Source organism: Dermacentor albipictus, chromosome 1, assembly GCF_038994185.2.
Source record: "Dermacentor albipictus isolate Rhodes 1998 colony chromosome 1, USDA_Dalb.pri_finalv2, whole genome shotgun sequence".
NCBI lineage: Eukaryota > Metazoa > Arthropoda > Arachnida > Ixodida > Ixodidae > Dermacentor > Dermacentor albipictus.
In genome coordinates, this window is record NC_091821.1 from 99,652,011 (window position 1) to 99,678,458 (window position 26,448).

General features: G+C 44.3%; 1 protein-coding gene across 3 annotated transcripts in view; it reads left to right on the forward strand.

Moving 5' to 3' along the window:
* LOC135906180 (uncharacterized) overlaps nucleotides 1-26,448 on the forward strand; it is a 95,214-nt gene that overhangs the window by 14,940 nt on the left and 53,826 nt on the right. For all 3 annotated transcript variants that reach the window (XM_065437444.2, XM_065437442.2, XM_065437443.2), the window contains exons 3-4: nucleotides 8,957-10,420; nucleotides 17,936-18,239. In XM_065437444.2, coding sequence (XP_065293516.1) covers nucleotides 8,957-10,420; nucleotides 17,936-18,239 — 1,768 coding nt within the window. The remainder of the gene's footprint in view (nucleotides 1-8,956; nucleotides 10,421-17,935; nucleotides 18,240-26,448) is intronic.

The following is a 26,448-nucleotide window of genomic DNA, read 5'->3' on the forward strand; positions in this document are numbered from 1 at the left end:
GCTCTGTGGATTTTCACTGAATGCGCCGTGCCCGCGCAATGGTGAACGCCCCCTGGAGATTGAAGCATTCCTCACAGACGCCAGGACCTCGTTTGCCCCACGATTCCGTGAACCACGATCACCGTCACCCGCCCGAAACAGGTCTTCTAGCCCCCTACTCACGCCGATAGCAACGAGGCGTCGCTCGCCCAGCCCAGCCTCCCGGAAAAACTGAGTCCAGCGACCTGCGGAGGTGAGGTCGCTGACGTTGCGAACGCTGAAGATCCTCCACTACGACGACCACGATATGATAGATGACCACGAAGTCACGGCGTTAATCGACACGGGTGCGGACACGTCTGTTAGGAGCCACAATCTCGCACGTATACTGGACAAAGTTTCGACGCAATGGACCGGAACTCAGATTCGTACTGCAGGAGGGCATCTCATAACTCCAATGGGCTGGTGCATGGCACGAGTCAACATTCGGAGCTTCACATACATCGGCGACTTCGTCATTCTTCCTGAATGTTCAAAGGACGTTATACTCGGCATGGATTTCCTTCAGGCGAACGGTGCCATCATTGACCTGCGAGAGTCCAGAATCAGCTTCGCTACTGCGCAAGGCATAGTGAACAGTAATGACAGCGACCGTGACATCGCGCTTCACGTAGCTGATGATCACGTCGCATTGCCACCCAAGAGCAGCGTGTTTACCCTTGTCAGATGTGACATGGAGGACGACACTGAAGGAATTGCTGAGGCAAACATGCCCCTGCTTCTTGAGCGCCACATTTGTATAGCCAGAGGGCTTCAGGTGCGAAACAAATGTTCAGTCGTTTTACTAACAAACTTTAGCAACGAGTATCGGCATGTACTGCAAGGAACGACAATCGTATTTCTTCGCAAAATCACAGATGTTACTGACATTGCCACGTTGGAAACCGCATCATCTCGGCAATCTGAGTTACCCAGTCTAAAAGAACGGATTCACGGTAACGCCGCTCTGCCAGACCATCAGAAAGACCGTACTGAGTCTCGTCAATGAATTTGTGGACTGTTTTTCAATGTCATCACAAAGCACTGCATTATTACGGACTAGTCCGCACGTCCTGTTCGTCAGAATCCTTAAGGAAGCGATCAAGCATCAGGTGAAAGATGCTCCAAGACGACGTGATCCAGCCGTCCACCAGCCCGTGAGCCTCCCCTGTAGTGTAAGTCAGAAAGAAAGACAACACACTACACTTCTGTGTAGATTACAGAAAGTTGAACCGTGTCACCAAGCGTGATGTTTATCCATTGCCACGCATCGATGGCGCATTGGATCGTCTACAACATGCCAAGTTTTTTTCTTTGTTGGATCTTAAATCGGGGTATTGGCAAATCGAAGTTGATGAACAGGATTGCGAAGAAACAGCGTTTGTGACACCTGACGAGCTTTGAGTTCAAAGTTCTTCCCTTCGGTTTCTGTTCCGCACCTGCCACCTTTCAGCGGACGATGGATACCATGCTTGCTGAACTCAAATGGTAAATCTGCCTTGTATACTTGGACAACGTCGTCGTGTTCTCGAGCACGTTTGACGAACATCTCGCATGACTCGAGAGTGTCCTCGCTGCGATCCATACTGCTGGCCTCACCATCAAGCCTGAAAAATGCTACTTCGGGTTCCAAGAGCTCAAATTTCTTGGCCATGTCGTTGGTTCATGTACCTGAGGCTCAAAGTTGTGAGGATCGGTGCTAAACTTATTACGCAGGTTCTCCGAGAGGAACGAAGAAACAAAACAGCTGTTATCCCATACGTTCATGGAATATCCCACAAGCTTAAAAAAATAAGACAAAGAGCAGGTATCGACGTTGTTTTCTCTGCTCCAAAAAAACTTGCCCAGCTTTGTGTCGGCACCAATCCTGCTGCAAAGAAACATAGTATTTGCAGCATTAATCATAGAAAAAAGTATACAGTTTGTTCAAAAGGTGTTGTTTATAAGATACCTCTGAAATGCGGTAGGTCTTGTATAGGACAGACAGGTAGATGTCTTAGTGTTAGGTTGCAAGAACACAGAAATAAAGTGCGCAAAGGGCAGGAAGGCTTTCTAGGTGTTCATTGCACACAATGCGGCTGCGTCCCGATTTTTGAAGAAACCACTATCTTAGCTAGGCATTCTAATGAATGTACCAGACTTATCATTGAAGCAGCAGCGATTGCCGATGGTGACTCGGTTAGTAAGCCATCAATTGCATTAACAGACAAAGAACTGGTTTTTCTGAGGTTGCACATGCGCTCTCTTTCATCTTAGGTAATGGATTTTGAATGCATACTTATGTCAGCTTGACACTTTTTAGGTGGCGCTTTTGTCTTGGTGTCTCAGGATATGTAAGTTTGTTTCTGAAAATAAAAATCAGTTGGAAGTCAGCGCTTGTCTTCGTTGTCCTTTTTGTCCCTCGTCTATGTATGCGCTGTAAGTGACGATTGATACCATGGAATACAAACTAGCCCGTATCCAAACCTTGCTTCGATAAAGGCAGGCCGAGTTCCGTTTGGCGGCACGGCTGCCTTGGAATTTTTCACCGATTTCTGTACTTGGACGTCACTTTTTGTATTCTTTTTACACATTATTTAGACGTTTCGCATATTCAAAAAGTCTTCGAGCGCAGCCTTCTGCGTCGGATTACATCAACATCTACAGCCACAGCTCGTTGTTATCGTCAAATATTGTGGAAAAGGTCCATCGCTGGTATGAAAGTGTCAAAATGTAGCAAAACATGCATATCTGCGCATATGTGCCATGTTGTTACACACTGAGACGAGTCAATATGAGCGGCCGAACCACTTAAACAACGGCAACTGTGATCCAGATACATATATTACGGGCTGTTAACTCATTCTCGCTTTTCTTTAACTCCATCATATTTAGTTTTAGTGTGACATAGAGCATTATTAGAGAAAACTGTGCTCGCATAAGTGCTCATTTGTAGGCCATGTTGTGCTCTCACGAAAACGCACGGAAGCCATCGCTCACACGGCGTTGGTATAAATGAGGAAGGCGGTTGTTTATGCTGCTGTATACTGAATACACCGTCTCTTGTTTGCCGCTTGATGCAGAGGCAAACAGTGCATCTCTGAAATTGAGAAATGTCTGCAAAGCAACACGTACAGGCCCACCCATATACGTAGCGAATGCGGCCGACAGCCCTACAGGTGCGGTGACGTACAGACGTTGGCACAGCGCTGTGTTGCCGCTTACCGCTTATTGTGTACGCGCCGTGCGAAGTGAAGTGTAGCTGGTTTCAAATCGCTAAGGCCAGAATTGAACTATAAAGGCAGTTTTGTTCATCCTAACTGCTTACATTTCAGTTCAGGTCCGCCGGTAGCGAGTGCATGAACTCGACGGCGCCAGGTTGACCTTCGCTGAACAGGAACAACATTGGCTCAAACTTCGTGGGCACGGCTTGAGAGGGTTAAAGCTTGTGCATTTCAACTTGGTAGGCGTGTATGACTCATTCTGAGCACGACTAATTATATATACAAGCAAAGACGCTGTCGCTATTGTGTTGTCGATTCGACGGTGTCAGGATTGGGGGCTCAATCCCATCGCTCATGATCCGTTGTCAAGATTGGAGTCCGGCATGAATTCGAAGGTAGCTGGCCCATGCCGTCGTCCAACTTATCCACGCTGAGGACGTTGAAGGGAACAACTGCTTCTCATCGAGAACGAGGAATATGGGTTTATTTACAGTATTTATATCAGTCTAACATGACTGCTTGAGAAAAGTGGATCAGTCTAACATGACTGCTTAAGAAAAAAGAGTGTCAGTCCAACATGACTGCTCAAGAGAAGTGTCCCGAGCATTCGCACCACAGCAGTTTTTAAACACTCCGTCCTCCCGTGATACAAGGTGACGCCAACGTGCGTTTACTCATTGTAAATTCGCTGCCGCCCCGTAGAAGAGTTTACGCACACAAAGGCACACACATTCCGACGTCCGGAGCCGACGTCAGAGGGGCGCCGTCCCGGGAAGCTCTGAGCCATTCTGGGTAGCTCGTTGTCTTGCGTCCCGTTCGGCGCGTGGGAAGCAACGAAAAATGGCTTTCCCACGGCAGCTCGGGCACAATAGTTCGCCTGCCAAACTCGTTCCGTCACAACGGCGATTAGGCTAGAGGATGGCGGCGGTGTCAGCACAAAGCCCGCTTCATTGAACGCATCCTAGTTGAAGCGACGGAGCGTGGGGGATGCGTGTCTTGTTCCCCGGTCGTAACTGGGTGGCAATCTTGCATTGCAGCTCTCCATTCTTAACAATGGCCGGTCGCACGGGGTTCAGACGAACGATGGTCGGCATGCTGATTTTGCCGGTGCCTTCGACATAAAAGCCTGCCGCAGTACAACTCGCGCTTGTCGATTGCGCCATTGTCGACCTGGTATGATAAAAAGGTTTCAGTGATGCACAACAGTCGGTCAATCATTGGAGTGAGCGTCTTGTCGGTCTCGTATTGACCCAGTGTTGCAGCGCCCTACGAGTACGTGCAGTCAGGAACATGCTGCCACCACCAGCAAGTGAGGACCGACGCTGCAAAAAGATGTCAGCAATGTGATGTACTTAAATGTCGCCCAAGTGTAACGTACAGTTTTTTCGGTAAATTAGCCAGCCATTCATGAAAGGCGGCAACTACCCGGCTCACGGTGCAGTCCGGACAACTCGGACGATGCCCTGGCCGCTTTCTCTTTTAAAGTGGAGTTGCGGTCTTACGCTACGCACATTTTCGGCACCGCACCGACGTTGAGCTACCAGTAGTTTCAATGTGGTACACGGCACAAGTGCTTGCAGCAGCGTGCGTCCGAGCGCACTTATTTTTTTTTCGAGGGACTTCCCGGCGCGCGGCCACGCGCACGACCCTTCCAAAACGTTTCACGTCTAATCTGCTAGGGCAGAGCGCATGCGCCGTCGCGCCATGAAAGAGGCGGATTCTTCGCCTACCATGTTTGAGACGGTGCTTTACCACCCGGGGGTCCTATTACGGAAGGATGAAAGACAGGGGAAGAAGATAGCGAGACGCTGGCTGCTGTGTGTTGTTGGTGGTCAGCCATCTTGTCTACGCTGACTCATCCTGTATATATATATTATAAATACAGCCTTCATATACTCCTAACATCCCCGTAACAATATAAAGACTTCGAATGAATTCAATTTGCAAACTAGCTAAGTTTTTCGCTGCAAGTTAGACTTCATTATATTGTTACAGCACAACCAAGAGTGGCGCCAGTCAGAAGACAATTCGACATGTGGAGGAGGAAGCGGTCTCGACACTCATCTTGTTTATGCATCGTTCTCTCTTGTAAATATTGTAAACACATCTTTGTATTATGCAACCTCTGCAACATAACAAATTCATAGAGGTGTTGCGTAGCCAAGAGAAACAATGGAGTCGAGAGGAAATTGAATGTCCCGATGTCAGCTGTCATACTGGATCTTTTGTGCGGCCTAAGACTCGGTGAGCCAGAAGCCGGCAGTCTGGCGTGACCAAACCAAAGCCTTCTCCGCCCTCATACACTTGTTCATGGCTCCCCTGTTGCTGGCTCATTATGATTCATCTGCCGCCACTGAACTTCACACGGATGCTAGTGGCTATGGAATTGGGGCTGTACTTGTTTAATGGTAGCGTAACGCAGAGCGCGTAATTGCATGCGCCAGCCGCCTCCTGCCACCCACCGAGAGGAATTTTTCAATTTCCGAACGGGAGTGCCTGGCGTTCGTTTGGGCAGTTGCCAAATTCTGCCCCTTCTTGTACGGCCACACGTTTCGTGGTTACCGATCACCATACCTTGTGCTGGCTCGCCTCGCTTAAAGAACCCACTGGACGATTAGGTAGATGGGCATTGCGGCTCCAAGAATATTCATTTGCTGTTTTAACAAGTCGGGCTGTTTGCACAAGGACACCGACTGCCTCTCCCGTCATCCTGTAGACCGCCCTGAATATTATGCACATGACACCGAATGTTGCGTCCTATCCATTTTTGATCTTAAGACATCTACACTGAACAACAGCGTGATGACTGCTTATGTGTTCTCATCGATCATCTCAATTCTGGACATTCGGAGCCCACGCTGTGCATGTTTGTGCTCCGCAACAAAGTTCTCTACTGTCGCAGCTTACGCCCTGAAGGACCAGAATTTTTACTCCTTGTACCACGCCATCTCAGTGTTTCACGTACTTACGAGTGTGTGCGGCACCTCTTCTACTGGCCAGGCCTGTACCGCTCTCTGCATCGCTACGTTGCAGCCTGTGCACTCTGTCAGCAGCGGAAAAAACCTGCTGTGTTACCCGCTGGACGCCTTCACCCCATCAATGTGCCCTCGGAGCCATTCTTTCACGTCGGTGTCGATCTTCTCAGCCCTTCTCTGACGTCGAAATCTGGCAATAAGTGGGTCGTTGTTGTGACTGATTACGAGACCCGTTATGCAAGCTTTGTGCGCAAGCTGTGCAACTCAGATGTCAGATTTCCTTTTTTGATTTCCATCACGGCGCACAATGGCAGCTCCTCACTGATCGCGGCAGCACCTTCCTGTCCAGAATAGTTGAAGACCTACGTACTTTGCTTCTGTTCTGCCAAGCACTAGTTTTCCATTGCCTATCACCCACAGACAAATGGACTGACTCAATTGCATGTTGCAGGGCCTGCAAGGCTCAATCGCATGTTGCCAGAAATGCTGTCTATGTACGTTTCTGACTGCAGTGATTGGGACAGTACATTACCCTTTATGACCTTCGCCTATAATTTGTCCCGTTGCGAGACCTCTTTTCACCCTTTTACTTTCTGTTTGGCCACCACCCTTCTTTGTCTTTTGACACACTGTGTGCAATAGTATAAATTTTCTACTTTGTGGGTTTTGCAAGCATGCATGCACCATGTGTTCCACTGTTGAGGGCTGTATGAAAGGTGCAAGGTATTGCAGTGCTTTATTCACTGCTGTTTATAGTATGCGAAGTTTATTATACATTGTATTACATGTGCCGATCATTGAAAGAGTATTGTATTGTTGTCCTTGTTGCATTGGAATTCCATATATAAATGAAATTATGTTGGCTATTAAACCGTTCTTTTATCAGATGCTTACTGCACAGCTGAGCGTGAGTTCATAAATGTAAACAGCACAAGGCTAATTTGTCAAACTTTAAATAATGAAGTCCTCAATCCTTATCCCTGTCTCCTTGTATTTGTTGGATATTAATAGGTGCACAGAACTACTATACAGTTTTTGTCTGATGCAGCTTTTGTTGTGAACAGTACATATTATACTGAAAAATTCAGTTCTTTCCACTTAGCTAACTGGAGAACACAATTCAGCCTTCGTTTTGACTGCTAGAAAGTGGCGAGTTTTTAAAGGTACGTCACCTGTCTGTGCAGCTGCTCTAAAGTGTCAAGGTCCAAGCCTCGGGCAACATGTCACTTTCCCTACTTTATATTGGTACCTTTAGTCATACCCTTAAGAAAATTTCTCTAAAAATATCCATGCCTTGACAAAACTTTTTGCCACACATCCAAATTTGCTGTCTTGGTCTGCAAGCCTATGTAGGTACCTGACACATCAGGGATGGAAGCCTGCACAATAACAGAAGGCTGTGCTGTCAGATGTTTGTAACAACACAAAAAATTGCGTACATAGTTTTCATACTAGAATTTCTTTGCAGACACCACAAGCTTATGGCCTGTAGACCTGTATAACTGTAAAGGCTAAATTAGGAAAATCATTTACTGTGTATTAAAGGGAAGCTGAAGAGTGTCGAATTCAATAAGACGCTCATGTACGGATGCGGGAACCTTGTAAACCATGTAGGTAAAATTTGGTTGTTTGTTTTTTCCAATTAGGAGTGACGTAATCGTCGGTTGAAATTGCGCTGTAGCTCCGCCCCCCGTCGAGTGAACGAACGGAGCGGAGACTGGAAACCGCGGTGTTGTGACGTCAACTCTAGTGTTTCGTTCCTTCGCAGCATCAGCGACCGTGCCTGACCGCGCTTGTTTCTGCGTGCGTGCCATCATAATCTGCTTCGATTGACCCTGCATTCCTTTGTTGGTGCGTCTGCGTGTATGTAGAGTGGTAGTCAACGTGCGTGGTAGTCAACGTGCGTGGTAGTCAACGTGCGTGGTAGTCAACGTGCGGGGTAGTCAACAGATGGTCACTACACGTACTGCATGAACCGGTAAGCTTTTTACGCGTTTAAACCGTCTTTGTAGATTGCCGACAGCTTTGAACAGTGCACAAATGCCGACGATCGCATCCCCGCTTACGTTCCACGAGGAGGCATGCAGGAACACAACACTACAGTTGTTTGACCGGAAACGAGCTCACTAGATCGGCGAAAGATCGGCGAAAGATCGGCGAGATCACTAGATCGCTTTGCAAAAAACATACTCGCCAAAGAGCATTTCCAACACGAGGAGATCCCAAGACCTTGCTTTCGTTCGCGTCGAAAGCACTGCTCGTACCTGCATCGTTTGCTTCTTCGAGAGGCCGGCTCTTCGCAATCGGCTCGTGCATGTAGGGAGTAACGCCGAACTCCTCAGAAAAACGCAGTCTCTCTAAATTTTCCATTAGTCTCAGAAAAACAGCACCAAACTACCTGGCACCGCGCTTCATGTGTAGCGGCAGCGGTCGGTTACTAGAGTTGACGTCACGAGGCGCACCGACCAATCACAGGCGGAACCGAGACGCGCGAGCTGGGCGTGTCCGCTGCTGCACTTTTCGTCGAAATAAAATATATTTGCGCTTTCTTTCGCTCAATTTCGATACGATATTCAAATTCGGAGGGTTGAAAACCATTATGTATAGATGTTCACTCATTTTTTCTGAAAAACCTTTCAGCTTCCCTTTAAGAAAAACTCTGCACCTAAAATTTGACAGCTGACACTTTGTTGCTCTGCAGTCTGCTGTGAAATGCTATCTTTCTCACATCTAATTATCAACCTTGTTTTCTTCAAACAGCCTAATACCACTGAAGATGGCAAAGGCTCCTCTGGCAATGTCTCAAGTGCTGAAGCCGTGCCTACTGGAAACCCTGTTAATGACCCTCGTGCAAACCTTTTGGCGCAGTCAAAACTGGACTTGCTTGACAAGTCTCCAAGTTTGGAACTCGATACAGTCCCTCCATCATACTCCACATCACCCGACAGTGGGGAGGTTGTTAATAAACACACATTCGAAGTGGTGAGAAGTGGATATGAAAGTGAGCTAGAAGAAGACCCAGTTCCACATCATGTACCAAAACTGAGACTCTTGCCATCATCTGGAAAAGCCTTATCTGAGCTGCTACCCAACTTTCAGCCTCGCAAGTCCATTGGACTCTTGAGGCATCTGTGCGTTGACTCACACCCACTTATAAGTGAATGCACAAGAGAACCTCAGCTAGTAAAGAGGCCACTGCTAAATATAATTGCCGAGCAACAACCATCAAATAGTGAAAATCTAGCCGCAAACGGAATGTCAAGCTCTTTTGGAAAGGAGCGATCAAGAAAGAAACTAGACTTTCAAGCTGACACAAATGGTGTAGCTGTATCAACGTTTTGGAGGCAACATGGAACATTTTCTACAAATGAGAGTGCAAATCTTCATGGGAAAGAAGAAAGGTCTGCTGAAAAAGAATCAAAGAGCAGACATTCCAAGATGCATCATGTGGAAGTTCCAAAAGGCAGCTCACCTGAGAATCAAGAAGTAGCATCGGTTAAAAACCATATGTCAGACGTTGCATCCATGTCAAAGGGTCAATGCACAACTGTCGCCAAGAAGATCCAAAATGAAGAAAAATCTGTATGTGCCTGTGAAATGGAAAGTCATAAACACAACTTATTTGGAAATCAGCTAGTTGTGGCACCCAGAAAGCACACACTAGATCTTGCAGCATTCAGGCCAAAATCTCACAGTACACCTATAATTCCTATGAGACATGTTACTGCAAATGCCCATCCTAGTATTCCAATGGAGCTCGGCCCTGTGTTGTTACCAAGAATACTTAAAAGAATTGCACTGAAGTTGGAAGCACAGCCTGTCTCTTCAGACATCATTCATGCTGCCAAAAATGCACCGCATATGAGTTCCGCTTCCCCATGCACACCAGCTCAATATCAACAGCACAGCAGAGCTACTTCGCACTCATTAACAAAACAGAGGCAACATATAACACATCCAGATAACATTGCTTCTGGAGGAGCTGACAAAAACAATGAATCATCTATTGGCAAGGCAGGCAAAGTTATTTTGGTAGAGCAGCAAGATGTTTGTATTCCTAGACATCAAGACTGTGATAGTGCAAAACAGTTGTGTTTGCCAAAGCATAACCGAAGCCAAGACTGCGCTGAAGATATGCAAGCCAGTGAAAAATGCTTTGCACGACTACATGTCTCCTTCTTTGATGGTCAAAGTAGGCATTTGGAGCGCAGTGTCATCAACAATGTAAGTGACTTTTGTTCTGTATATGCACATATTGTCATCTAGGCTCTTGCAAACAATTCAGCTGCAACTTGGGCTCTTCAGCTGCATGTTTTTGTGCTGTAAGATGTTACTTTGTACTATTTAAGTTGAAAATTAAGGTTTCTGCATGTAACTGTTACAGTTCAAAAAGCATGTGCTCAAGATTATGCAAAGGTCTTTCGAGGTTGCCAGGGCTCCTTGAGCTGTTACTACGGCATTTTGCTTGGCCGTTCCTAACAATTTCCCCGGTTATAATATTATTATTATTATTTATATTATTATTATTATTATTATTATTATTATTATTATTATTATTATTATTATTATTATTATTATTTAAATTATTGGGGGTTATTTCTCACAAAGGCACGATCCCTGAAGTAATCTACGGGTAGCTATATTACAGTTAATTGTTTGCCAAGCTTTAAAATAAGTTGTGAAGATAAACACTGAATAATGTGCAAACTCTATTATCACGTACCACACAAAATAATATGGACTGTCCACTATAACACACCAGCCCTCTGTATTGGCTTTTAAGTAAAGATGGGCAAATATTAACTTTTTTTCAAAAATGAAATGAATACCAATAGTAAGTTTCGAATATTGAATAGACAAATGCAGGTGCATATATTTAAAGTAGGATATTTATTTTCATATAATTAAGCCTCTAAGCTTTAGAGCCTGATTTCAAGCAAGCTTTCCAAAAAATAATGGCTGCTGTATGACTAGCTTACCAAAAAGGCTAAATAATTTAATTGGTCACAGCAAAAAATTTTTTTGCAGAAATTTTAAAAAAATGCTGCTGGAGATCTTGTCTGCTATAAACACATGTAAAAGTGCCCATTGCAAGAAAAGCCTCGCAGGTTGTAGTGTAAAAGAAAAAAACTGCTACATAACAACTGTCGAAACACTAAATGAGACTACAAGCAAAAATTACAAATGTAGGTTTCCGCCATGAAACCAAATACAGAGCTCGCACTGCTAATTTTTCTTCATCATTGCATTGAAAACGTTGGTCATTGTCTCACTTCTGATAATTTGTGACACTTTGTTCAGCAGATGGAGAACAGTAACCAGATGTTAACATTCAGTTGTAAAATATGTGGTTACCTTTGAATGTCCAAAAATATCAAATAGTTACATCTTGAATACGAATACAAATAGTGTACAGTATTTGATTCACATTCAAAACTTTCGAATATTCACCCACCCCTACTTTTAAGTAATGGATGCCTGAAGCAGTGACAAAAAAACTAACAAATGAATCTGCGTATTGCATAAAAATATGTACTTGAAAATGGCCTTATCAGAAAACCATTAATTCTAGTTTACTTGCCATTATCTCTGAAGTCTTCAATAAATGTTTTCCTGTTTTTATATATGGCGGAGCAGTGCTAAAGGTCGTCCTATGATACATCTGTTGCGTCATACTACAGGCCTTGTGTTGCAAGTTGCTTGTAGCACTAATTCTGTAAATATGTTCAATTATTACCATACTTATAGTAGATTCTCTTGGGTGAGCAGGAGCACTCTCCAGACATTTAAAAGTGGCCTTTTCTTTTTTGCCGTGGGGAAATTTTATTGCGTGCTCTGTTTGCGTCGTGCAAAAGTTCTCTCCAACTACAGTGATGGGTGGAGATATGTACTGCAACAGCAAAATACTAGATTTTGTAAGCAAACTATCAAACATTCCCTTCAAGAGTCATCTTCTGGCCATTGGCCATGGCATGCTGATTATCCCAGTCCTCATCAAATCGCCAAAGCTGAGTAGTATTGTGCTTGGACAGCTTTTGGGAAGGAGATGACTTGGAAACACCGAGTGCTGTTCCTCTGCCAACAATAGTTGAGATATCCGTGATGAGCAAGACAGCTTTGGGGTGTGTGGCAGGAGGTCGTATCTTCAAGCCCCGAGATTTACCTTGCGTGTTTTTTCTTCCATATCTTCTGTCTTTAATGCAATGCCACAGCTTTCAATTACACCTCATTGCTTGTAGCAGCCACTGAATCCCCTTATATCTTCTCATGCTGGTACTATAAGCCATTGAAGGAGCTGGGAACCGTACCGGTTTTTGTTGGGGTCTTTGATACTGCTGTGGTATTGCCATTGCAACATCACACTATGAGAAATAACTCACTACCTGTAATGAAACTTCACAAGCATTTGAATGCATGAACAGAGCTGCTGCTGGGTCCATATGAATGGTTTCTGCAACACTTTAGGCACTCCAAAACTATGGAGTTTGGAGATGAGTCATCCTCACCCTCCCGAGCTTCATGGTTCTAGGTAAGCAAAGCAAGCCCCACTGCCGAGCCCAGAGTCGGCATTGATCACTCGTGCGTACTGTCCTCAGCAATTTTCAGCGAGTGTTTGTTACATACACTGTCCTATAGCACTGCCAAAGCAGACACTGCAGCCATTCTGGTCACGATTGGGATCAGGCACATGCACACTGAGCAGTCAAGTTTGAATTATCTGGCGAGGACCAATTTCAGGATTGAAAGAATGAAAGCCTTGTCTTATAGAAATGTGTGGGCATCTACCGGGACGGCACCTTCGGTCGAGATTGAACTAACAGAAAAGTTGAATTAACGAATGCCTACTTATATGCAGCCGTAGACTGTGTGCATATGAAGTTCTGCCAGCGGTGCCTTGAGCGTATAATTTATAATTGCCTTTAGGCTAATGATAAAGTGCATTTTATATGCCTGAATCGGGACACCTACAATAATTTCGGCCTTGGTTTAATGAAAACAGTGCTATGCTTTGTACTTTTTGGTACATGGCTATTTTTTTACAAGCCATTCACTTGTATAGGCAAAAAAAATTGTAGAATTAACTGCTTGTTTCATTTTATGAAATCCTAGTTATTTGTGATGATGCTACGTTCTTAAACAAGCCCTCAAACGATTTTGACAATTTTTACAAATGTACTGAGTCGTTGAAGTAGGTCCTTCTGATTATGTGACGCATTTAAGTGCTCCATGTAAAGCGTGTAATTTATAAGGTTTCAAAAATGTTCATTGCTACTGATTGCAGTGGCACCGCACCCCTGAATTTTCAGCTGCCCCCTCACAATTGTAGTTAGCCCAATTGATGCCAGTTCAGTGAGCTATACAATTGGCTACCCAGGTTGAGTCATCAATAATTTTCCAACTTTATGGTGAACAAATGTTGTTTGTAATAGTTGGAATCTTGGTGAACTTGTTTCTATAGAAAGCAATGTAACAGAGAAAGAATCCTAGACAAGTTTATCACTACACTCAAGCACTTCTGGCACACAGCGACGTCTGCTTGTGTTCCAACATTCTCCGTGTTGATGCAAGCTGCGTGGTCACTGTTAGTCTCGAGCTTTCTTTTCATGAGCACCATGGATAACCCCTGGCTATGTTGTGAGCTGCAATTCTAGATATTGGCTGCAGCACATCGGGCTGTCAGTAGATGATAGACACCAGCATCTGCACGTTTGCAGCAGTCACCATGCCGGAGGATTACTACCACAAGAGTTTTAACATGTTCGGTATTTGGATAAATGCAAATGCAAGCGGACTGGGCATTTTACTGTATGAGCAGAGGCACAAACATGAACAGTCCTGCAAGGTGCAGCCACCTGGTGGCACAGAGCTCAACCAGACAAACACAGAGCTAATATAGCAGTCACCGAGTGTATTCTACTTTTCTACTGGTGTACAGTTTCAGCAGCGTTCTAATTGTGAACATGTGGTCTGTTTAAATGTTAATGTTTTACACTGTATTACAGCAATATTAGCTTTGTGTTTGGCTGGTTGAGCTCTGCGCCACCAGGTGGCTGCACCATGCAGGCCGCTCACGTTTACGCTTCTGCCAATCTGTCAACACATCCAGCTTGCCTGTATTTGCAGGAATACCGAACGCGCTTGGCACTGCGACAGAATGCTTTAAATGCACGCTGCTTGGATAGCTCTCGCAGGATATCGACATCCAGGCGGCTAGCGGAGAGGTTGTAGAGGCTTTGTGCATGGCTCCAAGACAACTGGAAGTAGATGACACGATGTCGCATCATGACACAGAGCCAGTGAAGGTGGAGCTTAGCCCCAATTTCTCAGGGAATGAGTTAAGCAGAAAAAGCATGGCTAGGGAGGAGGGTAACTTGTAATCGTCCGTAGCTCTCGTAATGAGACGCTTCACTTAAATTGTGGCGGTAATGTTTTACTGTAGCTGTACCCCACGCATCTACAAAACTTGTCCCAACCATTTCTGGGGCCCTTTAACTCTTTCCTTACCGCACCTATAGTAATCGATCAATTTGATCTACAGTTTTTCTATGCACTGTTAAACATTTCTGTTGGATTCCACTAGCATGTCATGCACCATCTCAAGTGGCGACTGAAGTTTAAATATTTGTCACACATGAAAATTTTTGGCAAGAACAGCAACTTGGGCTTGTTGGTTTTTCATCCTGGTGTTAACAGTGCAGAATGTAGACGCGGATACGAGACGAGAGGACGACACCTTGAGCGCTCATCTCGTGTCCCCGTCTATGTTCTGTGCTGTTAACACCAGAATTTTTGGCAGATTGTGGAGCCTTGAAAATTAAAACTATGACTGGAGATACTGTCAAAACTAGCCTCCAGTGCTCCTAGCACTTCCTCAATAACACGACGTAAAATTTGCGCTTTGGCCGACTTGGCAACACAATTGTTAAATGACAGCAGCAGTGAAGACCGACGTTTCTCTCGAGTTGCCTAGTTCTCTGATGTGATGTCAAAGGAACTGACAACCGATTTTTATGGTACTCATTTTATTTAGTGCTATGGAGAGCTTACCCTTCGAAGTGTCTAATCGTGAAGTGCTAGTGCAGAAAATGCCGTGGAACATATTTTATCAGAATTTTTTTATCTGCAGTGAGGATGTAGTTCACTGGAAGCATGCTGAAAATGGTGATAGGTGAGCAAGATAGCGATTATACGCTGATATTAGTGGGAGGCAGACGGCAAGTGGTGGCCATAGCTGTAACAAAGCACGAGTTTGTTTATTGAGTCGATGTTCATGTTTTCAGAATTGTTAAATTATTTCTGCGATAATCCCTATGTGTTTTCATGGTTTTCTGTCCAACTGCTTAGGTATTTAACCAGTTGAAACAAAAGAGGTCAGTTCGAAAATAAAATGACACCTTTACGCGTGACACAGAGTCCAGCATGTTGCCGTAGCAATGTGGGCATTCTTGATTCCCAAAGCATAGAATAATTCACGCATGTCTAATAATATACTGACTGCAATTTTAAGCAATAGTTATGTGCTTAATAACAGTCGACTTATGTACAGTAATATCGTAGAATACATCCGAAGTACCAAGATTTAGCCGCCATGTCTCTCCACTTACTGGTATTTGAGACTTTCTTGGCCAATTTAAAATTATAATTCCTACTTAAATTGTGAACAGTGTGCTGGATTCTATTGCTATTAATCATGGTCATTTCATTTCCATCGTCTTGCAGCACATTCTGGGCAGTTGTCAGTCCCTTTATACTGCTTTAATGATGTCTCGAACAACAGTAGATAATCATGAGTGCATGTTATTTTGATAATTGTGTACATATAATATCAAGTGCAACATTATTTTCCCCACCACGGGCTGCTTTTATACATCAGCACTTCGACAGCGCATGTACAAATTATTATGAGTAATCCTGCTCATCATGTGGGGTTCTCACTCGCACAAGAGCATGCAGTCAGCCTCAGACTGACCTTCAATCGAAGCTTGACTAGCTGTATAATCTCGTACATTTTTAACGCTGCCTTTGCAAGTGCCCTTATTCATTACTGTACAATATTGTGCAACACTCCACATTACTGTACAGCACTGTACAGGAACTGAACAAAACCTGTGGAGGCTCCAGTGCCAGTTGAATGCACACTAGAGCATCTTGCTTGCACAGAAAAGCTCATCTAATGCAATAATCAAGTGTGCTGAAGTTTCTGCATATTTCCTGGCCTGAAAACTATTGCTTCTTGAGCCTATAGGTTGCAGTAAAAAGCAAACTAGGTGCCAGCTGCAATGAGTAAAAACAAATGCTCCCATTACAACAAAAGCTTGCCTGTTTTCACATTTGCAAAGCTACTGCTTTCTTACATAGCATGGGCATCACTATTGCTAGTATTGATGCAAACGAATCTTCATAATTTTTTTTTTGTCTGTGATCTGACTTGCAAAAGTTGGGAACTAGGAGCCAAATGCATATTGTATATTTTAGAATTTTGTTTAATCTCAGTATTTATACTAAAAATCGCAAATTATTATTTTCATTCATGTTCCTTGAGGTGGACCCGCCGTGGTTGCTTAGTGGCTATGGCATTGGGCTGCTAAGCATGAGGTCGTGGGATCGAATCCTGGCAATGGTCGCCATGTTTCGATGACTACGAAATGCGAAAACGCCCGTGTACTTAGATTTAAGTGCACATTAAAGAACCCCCTGGTGATCCAAATTATTCTGGAGTCCCCCACCGCAGTGTGCCTCATAATCAAATCGTGGTTTTGGCACATAAAACCCCATAATTTAAGTAATTTTTGTCCCTTGAGGTGCTTCTTTAATGTTTCGCATAAGAATTCTCAAAAACTGCCTGAGCAGTTATTACCGCTTAACATTCATTCTGGAAACCAGTGATCAGGCTATCATGTTATGTATCACGGTATACGTTCTGACTACCATGTATTGAAACAAAACATTCAGACATAAAAGCACCGAAAATGAGCACATTTTTAGTGGTAATGAAAGAGTTAAGACACTTCTTCATGCACTTAACTTAGTAGGTCATCACAACATTTATGCCAGCCTTGCTTGGCCTAAGAAACAGTGGAAAACTTTCAGAATTTTATTGCTTTTCATTTTTCTTAACTGCAGGAAGCAGTTGCTCCTTCTCTGTACATCTTTGTACAACTTGCCAGTAATGAGTTTCTCGACTGTTGGCCTTTCTTTGCTGCTATATCCTGCAGGCACAATGGGAATCAGATTTGATTCTCCGAAAGTTTGGAACAGACCCCAGACAAAAACCTAGTCAGTAGCTCGACTGGGTCTGAAGCCCCTGGTCACATGGCATCACATGGAAGCACGAAGTAACAAAAATGCATGATAGTGAAATAAAATGTACACACAAGTGGCCTATCGTACTGCCTAGTGTTTTCATGCAGCTAGTGCTAAAGATGAAAATAAATATAAAAACACATGGCACAATATTCAGAACAAAACAAGGGAAGATAGACTTAAATAAAACAAGAAAAGCACAAGTACCACTTATGATCAAAAACACAAAAAAAGGTATTATAATGTAAATAAATATGGACATACACAATTATTTTAGAGTGTATCTATACTATGCTATACTAATAGATGGTACCTGTTTAAAATCCAGTTAGAGCTCTGGACATTAAGTGTACCTTTTATTCAAGTAGTTATGCCCACTACAAGCTTTGAGCATTTCATGCTTTTCTTTTTTCTCTCGTTTCTTTAAACTTCTAGGACATGCAGAGTGAAGCAGGGTCTCCAGTCATACCTAAGCTTCAGGAAAGTGGTCGTACAAGAAAAGGCAAATTGGATGCATGCAGTGAAAGAGAGCATCAAGTACTCGAATTAAAGCTTCTGAAAAGTGGTCAGACAAAGAGCAGTAGGGATGCACAGTGTGGAACAGAGTCGCCAATCATACTCGAGCTTCAGGAAAGTGCTCAAGCAAAGAAGCCCAGAATGGACAAACATGACCTGCCGAAGTCTTCAGCCATAGCCAAGCTTCAAGAACGTGCTCAAAGGAAGAAGCGCAAAAAAGCCAGTTTGTACACTTTTATTCTTTTGATTGTGCATGCTATTTTAACTAAATACCCTGTATTTGCTACATAACTATATATATCCAACATGTATTCTGCTAACATTCGATTAAACTTCATGTGTGAAAATCCTGGTGTCCCTCAAGCCAGGTTTTCAGTAAACATATGCTCGCATCAAGATGAGTTTGAACAGTGCATCCTGTAAACGCGCTCCTAGAACACGAGGGTTGTCTCTGGTCGCTATTGTCCTTTTTTTTTCAAATATTGTACTAAACTTATTTTTAATCTAAATTAATGTTGTAGCTCTGAAAGTAGTCTGTGCTTACATATGTTATAAAACGGAGGTTTTTGTGCCTGTTCTTTAGACTTTTGCACTGTTGGCTGTGGCTGCTGTGTTCTTGCACGCCACGTCGGGGGTGGTTCAGAGTGTGTATATACATGGCAGGAGTATGGCAGAAAGGAAAGTCAATGTGAAAAACTCGTTTGGACCTCTCCATCGCGTCGGATGTGCACAATGCCCCCTGGTGCACCTTGGGTGTCGCCACATTAGTCTCTTTACAGCTGTAATTATCTGTGACCCCCCCCCCCCCTCAAGAGCATTGCAGAAACTGCATTGCTTACCTGAAAACTATTGCTTCGTGAGCCTAACGAACGCAGTAAAAAAACCGAATAAGTTGCTTGCTGCATTGAGTAAAAAACAAATGCTCCCATTACAATAAAGGCTTACCTATTTTCACATTTGCAAAGCTACTACTTTCTTGCGTAGTATGGACATCACTATGGCTAGTATTGACGCCAACAAGCCTTTCTTTTTTCTTCTCCTGCATGATCTGACTTGAAAAAATTGGAAACTAGACACTAGGTGCACATTGTTTGTTTCAGATTTTTTACTAAGTGCTTATACTTAGAAGAGCAAATAGTTACTTTCGTTGTTGTTCCTTGAGATGCTTCTTTAATGTTTCACATAAATCTCAAAATTGTCTGAGCAATTATTACTGCTACACATCAATTCAAAACCAGTGATCAGACTGAAATTTTATATATCCCAGTATACGTTGCAACTACTATGTCGAAATAAAATGTTCAAAACTTACAAGTACCAGAAATGAGCACATTGCTAGCGGTAAAAAAGGAGTTTAAGAAGTGCCTAGTTCGTACCTTTAAAATGTTCAGGGTAAGCAGTGCAAAATGACTAGAAACAAATGTGATAGAGCATTACTTTACTGGGCATATTTGTACGAGTACCATGTGGTGCTGTTAGTCAGTGTAGATGAATGTTTTACAGAGCATGCAGTTAAAACTACACAGTGGTTTGAAGTGTATTAAATGGCCCCTAAACCACCGAGTTGGAATGGGAGCAAGCAGTTTCTCTCACCTTCGCTACCCTCCCCAAGGTGCTTTCTTCTTGCTGTGTGCTTCTGTAGAAGACATGGGGACACACTGCGTCAGTACCGAACATACTGGCGAGCGAGCGGTTTCTCTCTCAGCTTAGCTACCCTTCCCCGGGCACTCTTCTTGCTGCGTACTTTTCTAGAAGACGCATGGATATTACATCAGTGCCGAACGTACTGGCAAATGAGTGGTTTCTCTCACCTTCACTAACTTCCCTCCAGGTGCTCTTTTCTTCTTGCCGGGTACTTCTCTAGAAAACATAGGCACTACATCAGTACCATATGTCACACTGGAATTCTTTTTTTGTTTGACCATACCATCAACTTCCACTTATCAGCACGCTTTAACTACATATTGTTGCCACTGCCCATGCAGTGCAGAACATCCTATGTGAGGTAAAATTAGCTGTTGGCACATGACTGTTTAATGAGACGACGAAAAAGAGCAGTTGTGCAATGGTATGGCAAAGACATGCTAGCAGATAGAGTGGAACTGATGTCCCTCGTATATGGATCAATTGACAGCCTTCACCCTGGTGGTGCTATCAAGCATTATCCACTTACCAGAGGTGGTTTTTGAAAAGGGAACCAGCATTTGCGGTGGCTACCATGGTAACAAAAAATAATGTATGAATGATTGTCATGTATTGCTTGTGCATTGAGCAAGGATAAGGGTATCTGAGAGGCTAAATTTTTTTTATTCACAATATGAAGAAATGGACGATGTAGCCACAGAAAGCATTGGGGAAATCGATTATGTTGAATAGAGATGTATAAGATAAAAGAAAATGAAAGACAAAACAGTAACTTGCCACAGGTTGGAGCCGAAGCCACATGTTTTTTGTAAATGTTTCTGAAGCATGCATAAAGCCTTTGTGTAACTGGTTCTGCACACATTCTTCCTTTATAAGCTGCATTCTCAACTTATTTCATTTACAGTAGAATCTAAGTGATCCAAATCTTAAAGGACTCTCCAAAGATTTGTAACATCACAAATTCATATTATATAATGCAAAATTAAAAGTAAGCAGTGAAGTAAAGGGCATGCATTGTTTTTTTTCTAGTCAATAGTTTCAGTAATGAAAATTGATACTCAATTGGGGCCTTCTCTCCTTATCATTATGGCACATAAAAATATACACACTCGCTCAGATTGCCAGAGTTGAGTGTTCCATGAGTTGTCTGATGAATAAAGTGTTTCAGCAATCAGTAGGACCTGGTCGTTAAGCTTGTACCCACTTGCACTGTCACTATTGTTCCTTTTGGGCTTCATCTTTGTCGACAATGCCCTCAACTTCCCCAAATAAACCCCGCAGGGGCGTCTGCGTCAGCAGGCGTTTGGTGTGTGGCGACACCACGTACCCGAGCACACGAGGGTTGGACCCTCCTGCGTGTAGCTGTGCGCGGCTTAGCCGTGTCTGGGGAAAGGGGGATCCTGGGGGTTGAGCTGATGCTGGGTGTTTGGACCTTTAAGGCCCCCCCGGCTGAGGCAACACACCTTTTTGGCCTCTGCTTCACATAGATGGCACCCCCGGACTGACCCACCCCGGGGGAAATCGGCAGTCGCCTTTTCCTGTCTCTTCCTGTCAAATCTTCGTCTTTATCTCTTACTTTTTGACCTTTCCTGTCTTCTCCTCTCTTCCATTTACTTCATTCTCCTCGGCGGCAAGGATTAACCTTGTGTGGGATAGCCAACCTTGGTTATAACAGATTTGGTTATAGTAGTGTCGTACAGCTGGCGCATGCAGGCCGTCTTTTCACGGTCCTGCAGCGTCCCCTTGTTGGGCTCCATGGTGGGTGGCTGGCGGCGCTGTCGAATTTTCACACATATCTATGGCAAGTTCTTTTCCAACACTTCCTGATCGCCCTCACAAACGAGGGCGCACCGAAGAAGTTCAAGTTTTTTGGCCGAAATAATGACAATTTTTTATGATTTCATGTTGTACATTCAGAGAAAAAAGAAAAGGCAGCGAGAATGATCTCACCTTTTCTTGTTGCAAAGACACTTAGTGAAGCTTTTGGCCCAAGTTATAAAGTCTCTAAGTTGGCAAGTGGCGACCTCCTCTTAGAACTGTGTGATAAGACGCAGTACGAGAAACTCTCTAATCTAGTATCCTTTGGGAATCTTCCAGTGGTGGTCACACCGCACCACACAATGAACACCACCCGCGGAGTCGTTTCCGATGCTGATCTCATGGAACTGACTGAAGCCGAACTACTGGAGGGCTGAAGCGATCAGAATGTGACCAATGTCAAGAGAATAAAGATCAGGCACGATGGCAAGGAGATTGAGACAAAGCACTTAATTCTAACTTTTGCATCAAGTATGCTACCTGAGACAATTGAGGCTGGCTACATAAAGATCAGAGTGAGACCGTACATCCCCAATCCTCTCCGATGCTTTAAGTGTCAAAGATTTGGCCACAGTTCACAGAACTGCCGAGGCTGCCAGACTTGCGCGAAATGTAGTGCCCAAGAACACCCATCTGACAATTGCGAGAATGCTCCACACTGCGTGAACTGTGATGGGGAACACGCCGCATACTCGAAGTCCTGTCCATCATGGAAAAAAGAAAGAAATAGTCACAATCAAAGTTAAGGAAAATATATCGTTCAGAGGCACGCAGGCGGGTAGCATACTTGCCAAAGAAAAGCTTTGCCGAAGTGGCGCGTCAGGGGGCAGCGTCACAACGGCCTCCGGTGGCTGTTTGACCCACACGCAGTGAGTCGGCAGTTACGCCATCTGCCCCCACGGTGGTTGCAGCTAGCGCTGCTTCGCTAACTGAGCAGAAGGGACCATCAACCCCGAAGGTGGGCGCAGCCGAGTCTGCCCCAACCTCCTCGGCCCCTTCCAGCGCTGGCAACAGCCGGCGCAGCCAAATTTCTCAGGGAGCCCCACCGACCTCCGGGGAGGTGGGCGCAGGGGTCTTGCCCTCCAAGGCGGGACTCCCTCTGAAAACTTCGCGCTCGCAAGAGCATGTGTCCGGAGCCTCACTAGAGGCAATGGACACAACACCTATCCTCAAGGCGCACCAAGCGCCTAAGGAGTGGCGAGGCTCCCTCGAACGCTCCAGAAAGGGCAAAACTCCCGTTACAGGGCCTCGAAAGGGCTCTGTAAGTTAATCTCTGTAATTTTCATAATCACTACTTCTGTTTCTGTACACACAGCACCAATTGACCTCCAATATGCATACACAAATAATTCAATGGAACATCAGAGGTCTTCTTAGGAACCTTGATGATGTGCAAGAGCTTATCCAAAAACACACTCCAACAGTGCTGTGTCTACAGGAAACACACCTAAAACCACAACATACAAACTTTCTCCGACCGTATGTCAAGTTTCGCAAAGATCGCGATGATGCTGTCGTATCATCAGGCGGTGTTGCCATTTTGATTCATAAAAGTATTTCCTGTCAGCGTTTACAGCTACAAACGCCCCTTGAAGCAGTGGCGGTTCGAGCTGTTCTTCTAAATAAACTCATCACCATTTGCTCCCTTTACGTACCCCCACACTACAAATTAACGAAACATGAATTCCAATCCTTTATAGATCAGTTGCCAGAACCTTATGTTCTTGGCGATTTCAATGCGCACAGCTCCCTGTGGGGTGGTTCTCGTATAGATGCGCGAGGTCGTCTTGTTGAACAGTTCCTTTTTTGGTGCGTGCCTTCTGAATAAGAAGAAACCGACATATTACTGTCTTGCAAACAATACCTTTTCTTCCATTGATCTGAGCATAGTTTCCCCGTCCATACTGCCTGAACTCGAATGGGAAGTTACGAATAATCCTTACGGAAGCGACCATTTCCCCATACTATTAAGAACACTTAAGACGAATATTCACCACAGACTCCTAGGTGGAAGATTGAGACAGCAGACTGGGCGAAATTCCGAAACTTAACTGGTATATCATGGAATGACATGTCCTCGTTAGGAATTGATGCTGCCGTGGAATATTTAACCCCCTTCATAATAGATGCCGCAACTAAATGTATATCACAAGTAAATGAATTAGCATGCAAACGGCGTGTCCCGTGGTGGAACGACGATTGTAGGATTGCTCGTAAGAAACAAAACAAAGCGTGGGGGTTGCTATGCGCCTCCCCCACTGCGGAGAATCTTATCAATTTTAAAAAAGTAAAATCCCAAGGCAGGCGAACCCGCCGACAGGCCAGAAGAGAGAGTTGGCAGAAGTTTTTATCTGGTATCAACTCCTATACAGATGAGGCCAAAGTCTGGAACAGGGTTAATAGGATAAAAGGGCGACAAACATACTCACTTCCTTTGGTGAACACACAAGGTGAAACACTGAAAGATCAGGCAGACTCACTTGGAGAACACTTTGAGAGCGTGTTGAGTTCAAACCATTACTCGCAATCCTTTTTGAAATACAAACAAATAGAAGAATGTGAGCCAATAATACAAAAATCCAGACAGAATAAACCTTATAACCGGCCGTTCAGTATTGCTGAGTTGAGAGCTGCCTTGACCACATGCAGAAGCTCTGCACTGGGACCTGATAGAGTCATGTACGAAATGATCAGAAACTTACACACTGACACCAAACTTACACTACTCACGCTTTTCAACGCTATTTGGGCTACGGGATACCTCCCATCCACATGGAAAGAAGCGATTGTGGTCCCTGTTCTTAAGCAGGGTAAAGACCCTTCCTTGGCAGCAAGTTACCGTCCGATAGCTCTTACAAATTGTCTTTGTAAGCTTTTTGAAAAAATGGTTAACCGCAGACTTGTACATTTCCTTGAACTCAACAATATTCTCGATCCCTTTCAGTGTGGCTTCAGAGAAGGGTGGTCCACAACCGATAACCTTGTGCGCATTGAGGGAAACATTCGCGACGCCTTACTACATAAACAATATTTCCTATCCGTATTCCTCGATATGGAGAAGGCGTACGACACTACGTGGCGCTATGGAATCTTGAGACTTGTCGGGAATTGGCATCCGTGGCAATATGCTCGTCCCCAATAGAATGCTATTTGTCCAACCGTACATTCCGCGTGAAACTCGGCAATGTATTGTCGCGACCTTTTATACAGGAAACTGGTGTACCTCAAGGAGGTGTACTTAGCTGCACGCTCTTCATCGTGAAAATGAACACCCTTCGTGCTTCATTACTGCCAGCCATTTTTTATTCTGTTTACGTGGACGACATACAGATGGGTTTCAAATCCTGCAACCTTACTGTATGTGAGAGGCAAGTTCAACAGGGCTTGAACAAAGTGTCCAAATGGGCAGAAGAAAACGGATTTACAGTTAACCCCAACAAAACTTCTTGTGTGCTTTTCACAAGAAAGAGAGGGCTCATTCCAGAACCCAGTATCGAAATGTATGGTCAGCGAATCCCTGTGAACAAAGAACACAAGTTCTTAGGCATCATACTTGATTCGAAATTAAATTTTATTCCACACATAAAGTACCTCAAGATCAAATGCTTAAAAACAATGAACTTGCTTAGTGTTATCCCACACAACATAGGGCAGCGACAGGAAATGTTTAATGAATCTTTACAAGAGCCTCATCCGATCACGGTTGGACTACGGTGCCGTGATCTATCATTCTGCAGCGCCGAGCCCGCTAAAGATGCTAGATCCGCTCCACCATCTAGGAATCCGACTGGCCACTGGAGCTTTCAGAACAAGACCTATTGAAAGCTTATATGCAGAATCAAATGAGTGGTCACTTCATCTGCAGAGAGCATACATCAGCCAAACATATTTTTTGAAAGTCCACTCTAATCCTCAGCATCCGTGTTTTAATACCATTAAAGATACGACATATGCTACACTCTTTCATAATCGTCCCTCCATAAGACAGCCTTTCTCGCTGCGTGTGAGGGAGCTTAGTGACGAAATGCGTGTCCCAATCCTCGGGCTTCGCCCAATGCATCCAGCCAAGCTGCTACCTCCTTGGGAGTGGCAGTTGATACAATGCGATATATCCTTCATGCAAGTTACAAAACATGCTCCAGAGATTGAAATCCAAATGCATCTCCGGGAACTCCAGCACAAATACTCCTGCACGGAGTTCTACACAGACGCATCGAAGTCACACGACGGGGTGTCCTATGCAGCCGTCGGCCCATCCTTCTCGGAAACCGATGTACTGCATCCGGAAACTAGTATCTTTACGGCTGAGGCTTACGCACTGCTTTCGGTCGCAAAGCATATAAATAAATCAAAACTCCAGAAATCAGTTATATATGCGGACTCGCTTAGTGTTGTGAAGGCCTTGATGTCTATCTGTAGCCACAAAAATCCGTTAATTAATGAACTCTACTCCGCACTGTGTAAAGCATATATAGCTAACCAACATGTGATTATATGCTGGGTACCTGGTCATAGGGGCATTGAGGGAAACGTACTAGCGGACCAGATGGCCACATCCATTTCAGTGCATGCAGTTAGTCCTACTGCTTCGGTCCCTGTCGCAGACCTGAAGCCTTAAGAAGAAAACTGCGAAACCACTGGCAACGTATGTGGGACGCAGAAGTAAATAATAAACTGCATGTATTAAAGCCACAGTTAGGTTCTTGGTCCTCCATAACAAAATTACGGCGAATAGATGTCCTGTTCTGTCGCCTCAGAATAGGACACACGTTTGGCACGCATAACTTTCTACTCACTGGAAGTGATCCTCCAACCTGTGGTAGATGCGGGGAGAGGCTGACCGTTCTCTACGTCCTCCTGGAGTGTCGGGCAGCCGAATCTGAAAGAAGGAAACATTTTTCCCTAGCATACCGGCAGCACATCCCCCTACATCCCGTAATGCTACTCGGCCCAGAACCTTTATTTGACAC